Below are 18,269 nucleotides of genomic sequence, written 5' to 3'. Positions count from 1 at the left end.
AGGGATTATTAACTTTTAGTAATTCAAGTATATTTATCTGTTTCAATTCTTAAAAGGTGAATATTTTATATGTGCTCGATATGATTTAACTCGCGAAGTAGTTACGCTTTAATTTAGGCAGCTTAAAAGTATTGCATTTTGATTCCTCTAATTAATTCAACCGTGAGCGTTTTGGAAAATGTTTTTTTGAACTGTTTGCTAAAAAGTTAATATATATGGTACGAGAAGATATAAATATTTTATGTTTCTATCGAATAAAATTATGACAAGTATCATCATTTCATATTTTTTTAACTAATTTATTAAGGCTATATTAAAAATATATATCAAATAAAATTAAATTAAATGGTGATTTGTCATAATTTTAATGGGTATAAATAATTGTAGGAATAAAAGATAGGGGGTAATTTAATTTAACTTGACTATTTGTCCAATGTAATTTGGTATGATGATAAAGATGAAAGCAATACGAATAAAAATAAAAAAATACTACAGCAAATGGGGCGTTGGGTCTTCTCATTTATATCATATGAAGATTTTATTTTTGTGTCATACAATAAATATAAAATGGATTGCAGATCCATTTATTAAAAATAGCCTAATATAATATGAAGAGAACAAGGTTGAAGGTAGTAAAAGAATGGACGTGGTTAGCCTAAGGAATTGGCAATGAAAAAGCTACATAACACTATTCATGATATCTATCTATAAATATAGGAACTCACTTCACTAGTTCCATACCCCAAAAAAAACCACCATTTCTTGAGCTAGTTTTTCCTTCACATCCTCAAAGCATTTCAAAATGGCTTCAAAGGGATTCGTAACAACTACTTTCCTCCTCATCACCATCAACCTTCTCTTCTTTACTCTTGTAACTTCAACCTCTTGCCCACCACCACCAAAGGCCCCTAAGCCACATAAACATCACCACAACAAAGCCACATGTCCTAAAGACACACTCAAGCTAGGTGTGTGTGCAAACGTGCTCAATGACTTGGTTCACCTAGTAGTTGGTACACCAGCAACCACTCCATGTTGCAGCCTCCTTGGGGACCTTGTCGATCTTGAGGCTGCAGTTTGCCTCTGCACCGCCATTAAAGCAAATGTCTTGGGTATCAACCTTAATGTGCCAATTTCTTTGAGCTTGTTGCTTAATGTTTGCGGAAAGAAGGTCCCAAAGGGCTTCAAATGCGCATAGAGATGCTTGATTATTTTTATATATCTTCAAAGAGTCGGTTTTATGCTCTTTGATCTTATTTGGTTTGGTGTGTTTCCTTCTTAGAGTTGAGTATTTTATTATGTTAAAGATATGGATTGCAGTAAGGAGGTTCGTCACCTTCTCTTGTACTTTGGATATCATGTCATATTGTAACTATGGTTCTATTCTTGTAATTCAAAATAAAATTTAACTTTTTCAATAAATATGCATTTAATTTGAGATTTCAATAAGTACATAATTTACCTCGTTATGGTTTATCCTGCACCATGCATGGGAGCTGATGTGGCACAATTGTCCTATTAGGAGCACCGCACCGCCTTGGATGGCCATGTCCTATTGATTCCATCTCTCATTTCTTTTATTTTCACTCTATTTCTTTTTTTTTCTTTTAAGTGGGTATATTGAAAGATGTGATAAATATGGGAAGCAATGCGGAGATGAATGATAAAAGATAAATATAATAAACTGTCTGATAGTATGATAAACAATTATAAATATTTCAGTTAGGGTCATGAACTTTTTTCAAATTAGTAAAATATTTAACATAAATTTTTCAATGGTTAAAATTGTAAACCATCACATCGTCAAACAATAATTGCTTTGACATAAAAACATGTAAATATATTGAGTTTTTATAGCATATATGATTATGAATAAATTATATCTATCTATATATATATATATATATATATATATATATATATATATATATATATATATATATATATATATATATATATATATATATAGGTTCTATGGAAAACAAAAACCCTAAAAATCATAAAAATACATAAAAAATCATAAAAATACAAAAACCCCAAAGATCATTTTCAAAATCAAAACCACAAATATTAACGAAATACAACGTCTAAGATATATCTAGGTTCAAAAAAAAAAAAGATTTGACCATTTTTTTGAAAAATGTTCATATATATATATATATATATATATATATATATATATATATATATATATATATATATATATATATATATATATATATATATATATATATAGGGAAGGGTTATTTGGAAAACAAAAAAATTCTAAAAATCATAAAATGCATAAAAAAAATACTTAGAGATTACAATTTTGTTTTTAATTTTTTTTATATAAAAAACGCAGGTTTTTTAATAAATTCGCTGAAAAAAATAAAGAATCAATTTTTTTACAAAAAACAATTAAAAAATAATTTTTTTTTAAAAAAATCAGCGAATTTATTTAAAAACATGCTACTTTTTCATAAAAAAATTCAAAAAAAAGTTTTGTAATCTCTAACTATTTTTTTATGTATTTTTATGATTTTTAGGGTTTTTGTTTTCCATAGAACCTATATATATATATATATATATATATATATATATATATATATATATATATATATATATATATATATATATATATATATACACACACACTGTTGATGTATGCATGCATATATGTGTCCGCAGTCCATTTGACTGCTGATGCATGGGTCCGCATTCCATACGACTGTTGATTCAGATGTGTTCGTAATCCATATGATTGTTGATGCAAATTTTGTAATTTCTCACGTTCTTTTAGTTCTCATAATAACTGCACCGTGTGTGTGTGTATATATATATATATATATATATATATACATATATATATATATATATATATATATATATATATATATATATATATAGAGAGAGAGAGAGAGAGAGAGAGAGATAGAGAGAGAGGTGTTTGAGATTGCTTCTCAAAATAGTTTATTAGCTTATTAAATTTTTGAAAATCTTATAAGCTATAAAAGTGTTTGGATATTTAAAAATAGTTTTTAAACCATTTTTTGGAGCTTTTTAGGTAAGCTAAATATGAAGCTTTCTAAATATGCATAATATGGAGCTTTTTTGAAACTAGAGAATCATTGTTTTTCAACTTTATTAAAAGCACTTTTTAAATACTTAGTTTTTCACACCTAAAAATATAAGTCAAACACTTTTTAAAAAGAACTTATTTTGTTTTTCAGTATTTTCTACCACAAAATTTAAACCAAACACTTTTTTAAAAAAAAAAACTATTTTTCCAAAAAGCCATAATCCAATAAACAATCTTCCTAAAAGCACTTTTGTGATAAAAAAAAAGTTAACACAAACACACCTTTTATATATATATATATATATATATATATATATATATATATATATATATATATATATATATATATATATATATATATGTTCAACAACAAACTCTATTTTATGGAACGAACCAACAAACCAATCTGAATGAAAAAAAAAAAAAAAAAAAAGCTTATGTATTTGATGGATGCATTTTTTTCCTATTTGTTTCATAGAGAGACAGAGAACACAAGCTTCCATCGTGTTTCATTCCTATTCCATCATCACTATCATCTTCATAAAAACACCATCTTTCTCCATCATCATATTCAGGCCCACCTACAATCTGAAGCAACACACACACAAGAAAATACGTAGATGGGGAGAAAAAACTTGGTGTTGGGTTAAGGAACATATAGCGATTGCGACTAATTTCTAAAATTACTCATCATGTTCATCCACGTACATATTTATTTAATTTGTTTATTATAATGTTACAGTGATTAGATAATCATCCAAATATCCTTAATATTCAAAAAGCATCATTTGTTACTGTATTAATTCATCGATCATTAATGGTTTACTATATGCACACAAATTTCTTGTTAAAATGCTTTTGACCTTAATAATGTTGATATTTTCAATCTCTTTAACTCTTATGAACTAAAAATCCAAACTGGACCTTTCTGCCCTTCAATAGTTTCATCCCAATCCTAAGCATCTTCATTTCTAAGTATATGAGTGAAATCAGGAAAAGAAACCCATGATTGCTTAAAATAAGAATAATATGAGAATTTCACATTTATCATAGTAATCAACTTTCTTACAACTTTTTTTTCCTAAAAATGGAAATCATATTCCTTTGACCCAAGATATTCTGAAAAAAAAGATAGTAACCAAATTATGTGAACACTTATATCTGGAGACATCAGTTCGCCAAATTTAAATATTACATTCGGTTTCAAAAAAATTGGATGAACATTAGTGAAATGAGAACCCCGATAACTGAATTTTTTTAACATCCATGCAATTCATGAAAATTTTAAAACAACTCTACAAAACACCATTGTTTAGATAATAGTTTTCAAAACATGTTTATTATCAGAGTTTTCCAAAGATCATAAAACAAAACATTAGGAGGTGCACGATCATGCCTTTGCCTTCCCGTGATCATCTGAGGTAACTGAAACATAACCAAAACTGTAAGCCCAAAGCTTATTGAGTTCCCCCAAAATACCAACCCAATACAAAACCAGAATAATAATCATAAACAACATGCATATATAGTCTTCAGTCTGACTGGAATGCCCAACCAGCCTGCATTCTCTTTGGTTTGCTCACAGAACCTTTAGCATGACTGGTACGCTACATCAGGCCATCAGCCTATCTGGAACATTCTCCAGGCCTTCAACTTGACTGGTACGCCCCACTAGCCTTCAGTCTACTAGGGACACCCAGGGTCTATTGGCCTTCAACACAAACCATGACCGCCTCAACCCACCCGTCATCCCATATCAATATATATCATATCAAACACTAGCTAGCAATTAAAGACAGACATACATATCTAAAACATTACTAATCATAGCATCATCCTATATAGTAGGATACATATCTAACAAATCTTTAGAAATAGCATCATACGATAAACCAGGATAACAATTAAAAGGGCCGGCCTTGGTTCCTTCGACCCAAAAGTATAGTGACGCAAACTCACATCACAACTGAACATAACTGATGAGGTCCGACTCTGAATCTCATCTCTAATCAACACCTATACCAACCAAATGACCAATCTCAAATAAAAACCAAAAATACCCAAAACACCCCTTAAGGTCAAGCTTGGTTAAGTCTATTATTCGTTGGTCACGTCGTGACCTCTAATCGTCACTTCGTGACCCAATAAGTCCTAACAGATGAGGATCACCATCCTCACATCGTGACATCCAAGAGTTCACATCGTGAGGACGTCCTTGAGCAGAATTTCTTAATGGAGTTCATAATCCTTTTTGCTAAGTAACCAAATCTTCCCTATGGTCTTAATAACCAAGAGCATCATAAAGATCGTGGCTTTTTGGACATGCATGTCCCAAACACTACAAAAGTGCAAAATGGGAAAATAATACTAAATGTTCATGAAAGAGTCATAAAACTCCACCAAAATCCAAATCAAGAACTTATAATTCTCAAGAGACACTAAAGATCCAAAAAGTTGCTAACTTTATGGGTTTCCACTGCTATTTCATCATCGAAGAGAAGGGTCTAAGCATAAAAACGTGGATCTAAGCTTAAAGACTCATAAAGCAAGGAACTTGAAACTCACAATGGCTCCAAAACATGAAAGGATGCTTGATGGGAAGACTTGAATGCATAATGATAGGCTACATGCTCTTCTTCTCCTTCTCTTTAGCTATACTTACCCAAAAATGAGCACAAGATTTTATATATGTGTGCTAGGGTTCCAAAAATAGATGCAAGGAGGAAATGGGGGCTGAGGGTGGGCTAACCCTAGCCCTCACTTCCTTTACATACGAGACAACACCCCAAAATTAAGGTTTCATCCCGGACTAACCTCACATCGTGAGCCAAAATATTCTCACGTCTTGAGGCCCAAAATGAAACGCGACAACACCATCCTTTTCACGACGTGAAATCGAAGAACTCATATCGTAAGTAGGGTTAATTCTTGAATTTTTAAAACATAGCAATCCCTTGCCTAAAATGGATGTCACAATTATCCCCCACTTGATCTAGACTTCTTCCTCGAAGTCGGTTGCATCGAATAACCCAGGATAATGCTCTCACATCTCATCCTCTGGCTCCCAAGTCCACTCGGAGCCTCTCTGATGTTGCCGTTGTACCTTTACCAAAAGTATCTCCGTGTTGCGCAAAACGTTCTTCTTTCTCTCTAAAATAGCCACCGACCTCTCAACATAGTTCAGGCGCTCATCAACCTAAATATTGCCCAAGGAAACCAATGCCTCGTCATCCAACACACACTTTCGCAACTATGAAACATGGAAAGTGTTGTGAATGTGATTGAGCTCCTCAGGAAGATCGAACCAATAGGCCACATTACCAACCCTGACGATCACTCGAAATTGTCCAATATATTAGGGAACCAACTTCCCCCTCTTCCTGAAGCGAATTAAACCTTTCCAAGGTATGACCTTCAGTAACACCATGTCGCCAACCTGAAATTCCAATTAGGATCGATGTCGGTCGGCATATGTAACGCCCGTAGATCCGAGCTAGTCAATTTAGAGATGATAAGCATCAAAAATGACTTTTTGATGGAATATTATTTAGAAGGATTAATCTTAACTAAGTTGTAGTATATGTTACAAAGATTCCGTACATATAAAGAACGCAGAAATCCGAGTTATAACAAACAAGTTATGACCTGTCAAAGTATCGCGACAGAACCGGCACGACACAACACGACGTAAATAGTGAATTTACATTAGAGCGATATTTGGCCTTAGCGATCTAAATTAAAGTCATAGAATACGTTAAACCGAGAGCGTGCATAAAAAGAACGTCTAAATTTGACTTCGTATGAGGAAGTTATGATTTTTCGAAGTTTCAGCATTAGCAGTATGTAACCCGAAACTTGAGACTTAGGTCGAGTGATATTTAGCCAAAAATTTCTAAATTGGAATTGAAGCTCTCATCAATAGTAGTCCAACGATAAAAAGACAGACGAAAACGGAGTTCAGATGAAGGAGTTATGAATTTCGAACGGAGTTTTCCTGTCCCGGCCTACTAAAAAGAATATATTAATAATATATTAAAATTAAAGTCAAAATTAACCAACAGAGTCGAAACGAGAGTTGTAGATCATAATCTCACCTTCGCGTCGATATAAAGAACGTCGAAAACAAAGTTCGTATGCGAAAGTTATGAATTTCTGAAGTTTGGGCGCGAAACCCCAAAACTGTCAGGGTTCACGACGTGAACTGACTTCTGACGCCTTTTGGAGCCTCCGGAGCAAGTGTACGAGTGATGAACGCAGTGAACTACTGTGCTCACGACGTCAACACTTAAAACTCATGACGTGAGTGCATAAATTTCACCCTATAAATAGAAATCAAGGGTCAGCCGATTTTGGTTGCTCCGTCTCTTCTCTCTCACTCCCGATACTCTCTCTAAGCCTTATTTTAACCCCCCGAAGCCCCGATATCATCCCGAGACCCAAAGCGAGTCCCGAAGCCCTGAAGATCCCTAGGAGAAAGGAGTTTCCGAGCCAAAGCTCTGCATGCGAGAAGCCAGGTATTTGAAGATATTCGAGTTTCACCGAAGTGCTACTACTCTTAGAGCGATAGTGTTGTCCGATCATCTTCTGAGCAAGTGAGTCTATAGTCCCTTTCATAAACACGATAATAATAAAAATATTTTTTTAATGTCTTATATATATTGTTGTTTATATGTGTGAGTGTATAGTCACTTTCATCTTACACATAGATATGAAGTATTTTATAAAATACGTGCTATATGTGTATATATATATATATATATATATATATATATATATATATATATATATATATATATATTGTTGTTGTTGTTTTTACGTATGAGTGTGTGGTTACTTTCTTCTAACACATAGATATGAAGTATTTTCTATGAAATACGTGTTATGTGTTTATATTTTGTTTGTTTACTTGAGATGAATGTTGAATGAATGTTTTATACGAGTTTTTAAATAGTTTTAAACTGTATATGTAATTTATATCTATAAATATGTTGGGTAGAACATGGGTAGATGAAATAATTGGTGTGTAATGAAATAATGTGATAAGAGATAGGTGAGGATATAATGGTGATGATAATTAGGTGATGATAGATAGGTAATGAATTACGAGTCCAGGCGATGTTGTGGCTACGTATTCATACGATGATAGTCTAACCCTTATTATGATTTACGAGTTCAGACGATGTTAGTGCTGCGTATTCATGCGATGATAGTCTAACCCTTATTATGAATTACGAGTCCAGGCGATGTTGTGGCTGCGTATTCATGCGATGATAGTCTAATCCTTATTATGATTTACGAGTCCAGGCGATGTTGTGGCTGCGTAATCTTGTGATGATACCCTAACCCTTACTAGACACATATTGAGGGAGTGATCCCCAGATTAGTATTGTCTATGCGATGTAAGCAAAATCCTTAGGAAAAGTTCTTAGGAACAAACATATAAGGAAATAAGATGTAAGGAGATGAGAGGTAAATATGTATACGAAATGACCCTTAGGATACTATCTTTAGGGAAGATTAAACAAAGATAATGGGGATGGGTAATTGGGTTGATTGTTTGATGATTAAATATAATAATTATATTATTGTGGGTTGAAAACCCTATATGCTCACCAGGCTCCCAAGCCTGACCCACTCAGTTTTCTTTACATTACATGTAATGACACAAGGGTATATGTTGGTGGACTTGATGAGAGATTTTGGATTATAGATCAGTAGTTATAAATAACTGTTGTAAGGTCTATTTTATATTGTTTATGCTTTTGGTCTGTATCGGAACATGACATTCCGAGATTTTGTTATTTAATGAAAATACATTTCTTTTAATAAATGCTTTGATAAATTTTATTTTATCATATTTTATTTTGGGAACAAATTCCGCAACTCTTTTAATCACAGGATTACTCTGATTTTATAAAACAAAGCATAAACAAATCGGTCTTTTCTAGCCGTGAAATTGCGGATGTCACAGCATAGTTCTTCTGCCAACTATGATCAGTCTACAATCTTCATTTGTCTGATTTAATGAATCATATCCATGGTCTGAAGGACCACTTCGGTCCACCCCATAACCCTGTGACCAACCTCGCCCCAGCAAACCAGGGTACGACATCTCGGCCCATACAAGAGATCAAAAGGCGGAGCACCAATGCTGGAGTGATAACCGTTGTTGTAGGAGAACTCTGCAAGAGGTAGGTAGGAGTCCAAGCTCCTACAAAAATCAATGACACAGACCCGCAACATATCCTCAAGGGTCTGTATCGTCCTCTCACTCTGGTCATCGGTCTATGGATGATAAGTTGTGCTAAAGTGCAACCTTGTGCCCAGTTCCTCATGGAACTTCTGCCTGAAACGGGAGGTGAATCTCACATCACGATCTGAAACAATGGAGACCGGAACCTCATGGCGAGTAATGATCTCGCGAATTTACACATCGGCCAAGTTCTCGGCCGAAGAACTCTCCCGAATCGCTCGTTTTTTGGTTCACAATGTCTCCTTACTTTGTTTTCTTTGTTCACAATGTCTGCTTACTTTGTTTTTTTGGTTCACAACTTCTCGGCCGAAGAACCCCCAGGCAAGCAATTGATAATTTTTTTGGTTCACAATGTCTGCTTACTTTGTTTTCTTGAAACAAACATATGCATCAATCAGACACATATGTTTTCTTGAAATAATAAGTTCAAATGTACAACATCATGGTTCACTATAATTAGTAAATAGGATTTGGTAATTGACTTAAGCATATGACATATTATATAATTACCTAATTAGTATTTGATATAACTAATTACCAAGTTACTTAACATGAAATTCATAATGCCCCTTATTGAACATTAAAGTTATAAACATTTTTCTCTAAAGAAGATATGCATTGGATTGATGCATATGCTTTTGGTTTTTGTTTTAGAATTATATAAAAATTTTACTCAACTTTGAACATACATAACTTCCGCATATGACCTCGGAACAAGGTCATTTTTTTCTAGATTGTAGTACTATGTGTGGGATTCATTTTAATCTTAAAAAACATCATAATCTATTAAAACTTCATAAACTTATAAAGCTCAAAACATGGGTTGTTGAGTATTTTGGTTTTCGTTTCAGCATTTTATATTTTTTAATTCAACTTTAAACATATACAACTTCCTCATATAACCTCGTAACAAGGTTATTTTTTATATATTGTAGTACTTTGTTTGAGCTTCATTTTAAACTAAAAAAACATCTTAATCAACTAAGAATTCATAGACATATAAAGCTTTAAACAGGGGCTATTGAGTTTTTTGGTTTTTACGTTAACATTTTATAAATGTTTTACTCAACTTTGAACATACATAACTTCCTCATGTAACCTTGGAACAAGGTCATTTTTTTCTACATTGTAGTACTATGTGTGAGATTCATTTTAAGATCAAAAATCATCTTAATCGATTAAGAATTCACAGAGTTATAAAGCTCTAAACAGGGGTATTGAGTTTTTTAGTTTTCGTTTCAGCAATTTTTAGATTTTTTACTCAACTTTAAACATACATAACTTCCTCATATGACCTCGAAACAAGGTTAGTTTTTTTTCTACATTATAGTACTCTGTGTGTGCTTTATTTTAAGCTCATAAAATATCTTAATCGGTTAAGAATTCACAGAGTTATAAAGCTTTAAATTGGGGTTGTTGAGTTTTTGGTTTTTATTTCAACATTTTATAAAAAGTTTAATCAAATTTAAACATACAAAATTTCCTCATATGACCTCGAAACAAGGTAATTTTTTTAGATTGTAGTAATATGTGTGGTATTCGTTTTAATCTCAATGAACATCTTAATTGGTTAAGAATTCATAGACTTATCAAGCTCTAAACAAGGGTTGTTGTGTGTTTTGGTTTTCATTTCAGCATTTTATAATTTTTTTTACTTAACTTTAAACGTACATAACTTCCTCATGTGACATCGAAACAATATCATTTTTTCTATATTGTAGTATTCTATGTGGGCTTCATTTTAAGCTCAAAAAAAATCTTAATGGGTTAAGAATTTACAGACTTATAAAGATATAATCAAGGGCTGTTGGATTTTTTACTTTTTATTTCAACATTTTATAAATTTTTTACTCAACTTTAAACGTACATAACTTCCTCATATGACCTCGGAAAAATGTATTTTTTTCTATATTGGAGTAACCTATGTAGGATTAAATTTAAGCTAAAAAAACCTCTTAATATCTTAAGAATTCACAAACTTGTCGAGCTATAAAAAGGGCTGCTAGTTTTCTTAATTTTTGTCAGCATAAAACTTGTCGAGCTATAAAAAGGGCTGCTAGTTTTCTTAATTTTTGTCAGCATTTTATAAAAGTTTTACTCGAATTTGAACACACAAAAATATTGGATTATGTGTGTAAGCTCATAACTATAATTGGTATGTACTTGATTAACACAGTCATTTTGGGTTGCCTTCACTCTAGAAACTTGATAGGATGACTTTTGGAGAGAAAAGTTGGATTTATTATTTGGAATAATAAATTGATATAAATGATTTATTAATATGTTATGAAAATAATATATTAACTAGAAGTCATGTTGTTTAATTAATATTTAATCAGAAATTAAATTGGAATAAATTTTGGGATTAAAGGAAATAATTAAAAGTATAAGGGGTTATTTTGTAATTTATTGATAGCTGTGAAATTGGGCTAATGAACTCCATGGAAGGAGTGGAAGAAAATTATAGGGAGGCCCTATAAGTTTTTGTCCAAGGCCTTATGAATGAGAGTGCATGGGCTGCTTAGGCCTTAAGCTGGAAATTAGGGTTTCCTACAGCAAACCCTAGCTTTGGCTCTAAGTAACCAAAAGCTATATAAAGACCCCATTCCCTTGGAATTTTGGCTACATGCTTCCTAACCTTAGTCGAGCTGAAATTCTAGTTCTATCTCCTCCTCTCTCCTTTCATCCTCTTGCATAGAGTGTTTGTAAGCCATTAGAGGTGTCACATTTAAGGCACTTGCATAGAGTGTTTGTAAGTCGTTAGAGGTATCACATTTGTAAGCCATGAGTGCTACCATAAGATTGGAATATTGGATTAAACCCACGCTCACTTGGATCGCTTCATGGATTTTATCACAAGTGATTGGTGAGACGATAATATCTTATATTCTTGATACCGAGATGTGTGAGTTGTATTCTGCAAGTCGGTTGCACATCGATAATATGTAAACACACCAGTAACTTGGTGTTATAAAACATATTGTTGTGTGTGATTTGATGAGTGGGTACAAGCGAACATTGAGTCAAAGTTTATCTGTTCCTTTTACCCAAAGGGGGATAAAAGGGATATCTGTGGGCCCCTTGATAATTTAGTGATGACACCCTAAGCGCTTGGCCAAGCCGGGAATAAGTTGATGTGTTCAATTGTAGTCTGTTGTTAGTCGTCGTAAATTGAAAATCGGGAAACAACACATGAATAGAGAGTAGGATTAAAATCCATGTCTCAGTTCATACGATATCTAGAATGGAGGAATATATGATCCCTTATCTAAAGGACATGTTTCTGATATGATCAAAGTTCAACAACGGCTTTTGAAAGCTACTATTGCTGGTCAGGTTCTGTAGTCATATGCAAAATTGTTATTAGACTTATCCAAGTGGGAGACTGTTGGATTAGGTGTCTAAGCCTATAACTATTTTGGTATGTACTTGACTCAATTGTGAGCACGATCCTTTTGGGTTTCCTTCACCATAGCAGCTGATAGGATGAATTAAGGATAAAGAGGTTTAATTATGATTTATTAATATATTATGTGAATACTATATTAAAAGATAAATCATATTGTTTAATTAATAATAGTCAAGAATTAATTAAAAATTAATTTTGTGGCTAAAAGAGATCAATTAAACTTGGGGTACTAATATTGTAATTATAAGATAATTGCATTGTGGGCTATGGATTATTGGAAAGAGGATTGGACGAAATCTATGGGAAGCACATATGGATTTCATCCAAGGGCTTTCTAAAGGGACTCCATGAGTTACTTAAGGCCTAAGCAAAAAATTAGGGTTTTCCCTGAAAACCCTAGCAGCCCTTACAAGTATAAATGGACCCCTAGGGCACCCAAAATGTGGCTAAGAATTCCTTTGAGTTTCTTGGACGTTTTGGTGCCTCCTCCCTCTATCCTTGTTCATCTTGTTGGTCATGGTGTTTGTGACTCCATTAGAGGTGCAAGATTTGAGGCACTAAGCTTTCAGAAGTCTAGATTAAGAGGAATTGAGATTGTTGTTGCTAAATAACAATCGAGGTAAGATCTAAATCCTATTCTTATGTTAATATTGATTATCACTTGCTAGATCTAGGGTTTATTGCTTTGGTATTCAATGTTGTATGTTTAATTAGAAAAACCTAGATCAAAGCAATTAGGGTTGCATGAACACCATAGGAATGATGTTATGCTCAAAATATATCAGCGATTTTCTTCTTGATCTCTTCCAGCTTACGCAAGTAGTAAGATTCATCATCTTCATCTTCATTCTTTTCTGAGTACTTCCTCAAAACACAATCTTGAGTAAAATGATTTTTGCCTCGACAAAAGTGACAATCATATCCTGATTCGCCTACTAGCTTGCTCTCCTTCTTCAATGCTTCCTGCTGAGGAGTGATTTTAACCTCCGCTTTCTCCTTTTCAGAACTGTAGCTCCCTTTCCAGTTTCGATTCTTAGAGGTAGGGAACTTTTTGCAAGAAAACTTCTTAGGATTGGAAACCATCAATGCACATTCTTTGTTTGTTAGATCACATTCAAAAAGATCCAAGACTTCTTCTTCTTCAGCCACACTCTTACCCTTTGAGAGAAGAGCCAATCATCCCAAACTAGAAACCACATTCACTTCCTTAGTAACAACACTTTCGTGTGATTTGAGTATTCCCACAAGCTTCACCAGCGAATACGATTTGAACTGTTCATGAGCTTTTACAGTCGAAACTACCGCCATCCATTCGGGTCTTAGGCCATTCATAAAAGTGACCTTCTGCTCGATTATGTCTCTGCCAATTCCATGCTTGATCATCTTGTTGAGGAGATGATTGAAACGATCAAACGCCTGGATGAGTTTTTCTTCTGGCTTTTGCTTGAAATCACCGATCTAAGAGAGCTAAAGAGTTTGTATCGAATGCTCTAGATCCTCATATGTAGAATATAGCTCCTTAAGCCTATCCCAGATTAGTTTCGCTATTGTGCATGTACTAACCAAACAAAAAGTATCAGATTGTAAGGCGAATATGATCATTCTCATTGCTTTGATGTTGCTCATTAGTTTGTCTGTCTCGTCTTGAGGAACTTTCTCTACGTCAATCATAAGCTGATTGTATTCCTTTTGCATCTTGATTAACTTACTGTTCCAGAATGAGCATACGGACCTACGGTAATCGCCTCCCAGATCAGATACACATTTTTTTCCAAACCACGAACATAGTTCTCAAAGTGATGCGTCCAGACTTCATAATCATGAGTGTACAAGATCGGGATTCTCGTTGTAGATATGATACTATTGGATATGTTGATGGGGTTTGAATGAGAGTCGTCGTGTGACATGATGATTCGGTTTGATAACCTGCCAAGAGTCATACTAATAAACAAGTTAGGGTAAGATTAGGATCTAAGAGTAACGTCAATAACAAAATGACGGCTCTAACGAAAATGATGATAGCGGAAACCCTAAAACTTTCTTCAACAGAAGAGATGTGTATGGATTACACATTCTCCTGCTCTGATACCAATTGAAGAGTTAAAAACTCTTTTAAGATGGTTTACATTCTTAAAAAGTAAAATAGAAAGTAAACATATAATGAACACACGATGAATCTAACAGATGTTGAATGATTAAAACTGCAACACCTTAGAAGAGCTCGACGAAGAACTTCTACTGTAGAGATGTGCTTAGGTTACAGTACAATAAACGAGATAATTATCAAAAAGTATTTAAAAGACGATGCATGCATGCCCCATAAATACTAAACCCTAAAATCATAAACACGGATAGACACGCCCATACTGTGACAATATTGGACTAATAAACGAAGCCCAATGGCGCAAGTCCAAGACTCAACAGTACTCAAAATGATTATATTAATAGTGGTAACGATGTGGGTTTTATGGTATAATCTGGTGTATATTCATCCAATGTATAAATTTACATCCATTCTGATGGTTTTTTGTCATTATGATTTTCGATGCTAAGGATTGGTTTCTTATATATATATATATATATATATATATATATATATATATATATATATATATATATATATATATATATATATATATATATATATATCTTGAGATTTAACCTCAACCACATATTTCTCATTTTTTGCTCTAACACTCTAGCATACCGACAACAACGAGGTATGCCTAATCATAAAAGATTATATGGCAGAGAGGTATAATCATATATGATTATACATGCTCATACATATATTTCTAGTCATAAATAATTGTACGTATATGTATGTTCACAAATTAAGTAATCATATATGATTAAAACGGTTAGTGGTAGAAGAGGTGCGATGGTATAAGCGGCAGAGGTGGCAGTGTTGGGCTCGGCTGGTGGCAGAGGTGGTTATAGTGGCGGTTTTGGAGGTGGGGACGGTGGCGGAGGAGAAAGGAACGTGTTACGCTATATAATTATTTATGATTATAACTAACCCACCACGCCAGAAGGTTAGAGCGGCACATGAGAAATATGTGGCTGATGTTGAATTTGAAGATCTTTATTTTATTTTGAATCTCTATGGAACCTATCTCTCTCACTCTCTCTCTCTCTCTCTCTCTCTATATATATATATATATATATATATATATATATATATATATATATATATATATATATATATATATATATCATACATACTTATAAACCTAGCATTTTTTCTTGAATCTCATGCATTTGAAACCCATTTTTTAACTTACTCAAACCACATTCACTTGAAAAACCTTTTTTTTAACTAATGCAACTCAAAAAGTTTTCTTAATTATGATTTAACACTCAAAACTTTTATAACTTATATTATGTTTAATTAGCATTTATTGAAAAGTTTACTATAAAAAGGCCAATATTTTAGGAAGACATGGATACAAATCAAATACAAATTTCAGAAAGAAAACAATCTTAAAGGTTTTGTGTTGGGTTGAGGTCTTATGACCATTTTTGGAGGTATGCTATTATATTAGAGCTTTTAATTTGTAAGTTTGTTATATTAATTCGTTTTTTTATGTTCTTCGTTTTTGGATTATTGTAATACACTTTTAGAGATATGCTATTATATTAGAGCTTTTAATTTGTAAGTTTGTTATACTAATTCATTTTTATATTTTCTTTGTTTTTGGATTATTGTAATACAGTTGTAGTATATTGTGGTTTAATCGTTAATATCTTGATCATATGTTATTTAGGGTGATGGTGAAAATATTTAATTAAATATTTTCAATATGTTTTTTTTTAATTGTACCGTTTCAAAAAGATAATTAATTAAAACTCATACATATGTTATACTTCCATCTCTCTCTCTCTCTCTCTCTCTATATATATATATATATATATATATTAATAGAGGTCAAAACACAACCAAAATTTATTTAAAATCTAATATTTCAAATGCTTTTTAATAATGATTGTAAAAATTTCAACATGTGTTACTCAATTGATTGATTAATAAAATTATTAATGTTTTGAAACTCCTAACTCTTAAACTTATATTATTTAATTTGTTAGTTAACTAAAATATTTTTCCTACATAAATATAATATTTTTATGTTTGACTACTCATATTTGTTTATGTAATTAGAAAACAAGGTGTACATAGAATGACTACTTCAATTTCATATAGAAATCGATACCACTAGAGAGGTATGTTGTCTTTAACCGGTAGTAGTCGATCCACATACCCTTTTTAATTATTTATATTAATGTTTAGTGATGTAAATTTTATATAATCCTATTCACCTTAATATTTTACATACAAATTAAGAAAGAAGATTTTAGGCACACTAACATAAAGTCAAACATACGCCTTGCAAAGTATGTAATTAAAATTAAATATCATATTTACTAATCGACTTATTTTAAAACTCTTGATGACATTTTTGTATAATGATATATTTTGTATACTTCATTGTTAATTTCAATGTTTAATATTTTAAAGTTTATATATGAAACCTTGGATGTTTTGGTGTAATATAAATAGTGTAATACAAAGTTTAATAGTTCAATATTGTTTATTAATAGCTCATTCAAAACAACATATTCCATATTTTATCCAACAAAATATTATTGAGCATAAGAAAAGTAGATTATGTTAATGTTATACAAAAACTTATAATATTATTGGATATTATAAAAGTAAAAGTAAAGTTTATAAGGTATGGACTATATTAGATAGTATCAAAATATAAGTTGATGGATTTTAATGTTATTCGATAATTCTGTTAATGCCCAAAAGATTACTAAAAACATAAATTTTAACATATTTCTATTTTTCCCATAATTATTTTAATAACTTAAATGCATTTTTACGCAATGCACGAGGTTACACCTAGTCTTACATACTTATAAAGCTTGCATTTTCCCTTGATTGTCATGCATTTGAAACCCCCCACAATAATTTGCTAAAATCTCATGCATTTGAAACCCCCAATCCTTTTTACCTTCTTAATAATTAATCACACATAATCAATGGTAATTCATATGAGATAATAATTTCCTAAAACCTCATGCATTTGTATGGTACTAAAACATGTTTGAGTTTTTGGGTTTTAGACTTTAGTAAATGGGTAATCTGTTTGATATGTTGGATTTGAAGCTATCTTATTCGAATTACCCAAAACAAGAGATAAATTAATAATATATGCTAATGCATGTTTTGTACAAGCCCCAATCAAAATACAATATATCATGATCATATAATTAAATGTATTTTATTCCATTTTTGGCTTTATAACAAATGTTTGTTTACGTGGCGAAGAAAGAAAACTTGAAGATGAATATTTAGGTTGGATGTTTATATAAGATTTGTTTTAAATATATAATATAGATGTAACTACACAAATGTGTGTCAAATACAGCTCATCACAAATTTAATGTTATAAACTACAATATAACTCAAATTGGTTTTCCAAATATAATGTTTATACTATAATATAATATATTAGAAGAATACCATATAGTAGACGAAT

General features: G+C 32.0%; 1 protein-coding gene across 1 annotated transcript; it reads left to right on the top strand.

Annotated features, from left to right (window-relative positions):
• The first annotated feature begins 727 nt into the window (after positions 1–727).
• On the top strand, positions 728–1,422 carry LOC111896751 (14 kDa proline-rich protein DC2.15). Its single transcript, XM_023892740.3, has one exon. The coding sequence runs from the start codon at positions 803–805 to the stop codon at positions 1,196–1,198; it is 396 nt and encodes a 131-aa protein (XP_023748508.1). The 5' UTR covers positions 728–802; the 3' UTR covers positions 1,199–1,422.
• Positions 1,423–18,269: the final 16,847 nt, after the last annotated feature.

This window comes from Lactuca sativa, chromosome 3 (assembly GCF_002870075.4).
Source record: "Lactuca sativa cultivar Salinas chromosome 3, Lsat_Salinas_v11, whole genome shotgun sequence".
Classification (NCBI taxonomy): domain Eukaryota; kingdom Viridiplantae; phylum Streptophyta; class Magnoliopsida; order Asterales; family Asteraceae; genus Lactuca; species Lactuca sativa.
This window is presented reverse-complemented; position numbering and strand designations above follow the sequence as displayed.

Excerpts from the sequence above, each read along its gene's own strand:
- LOC111896751 (XM_023892740.3), top strand. The coding sequence starts at position 803 with ATGGCTTCAAAGGGATTCGTAACAACTACTTTCCTCCTCATCACCATC.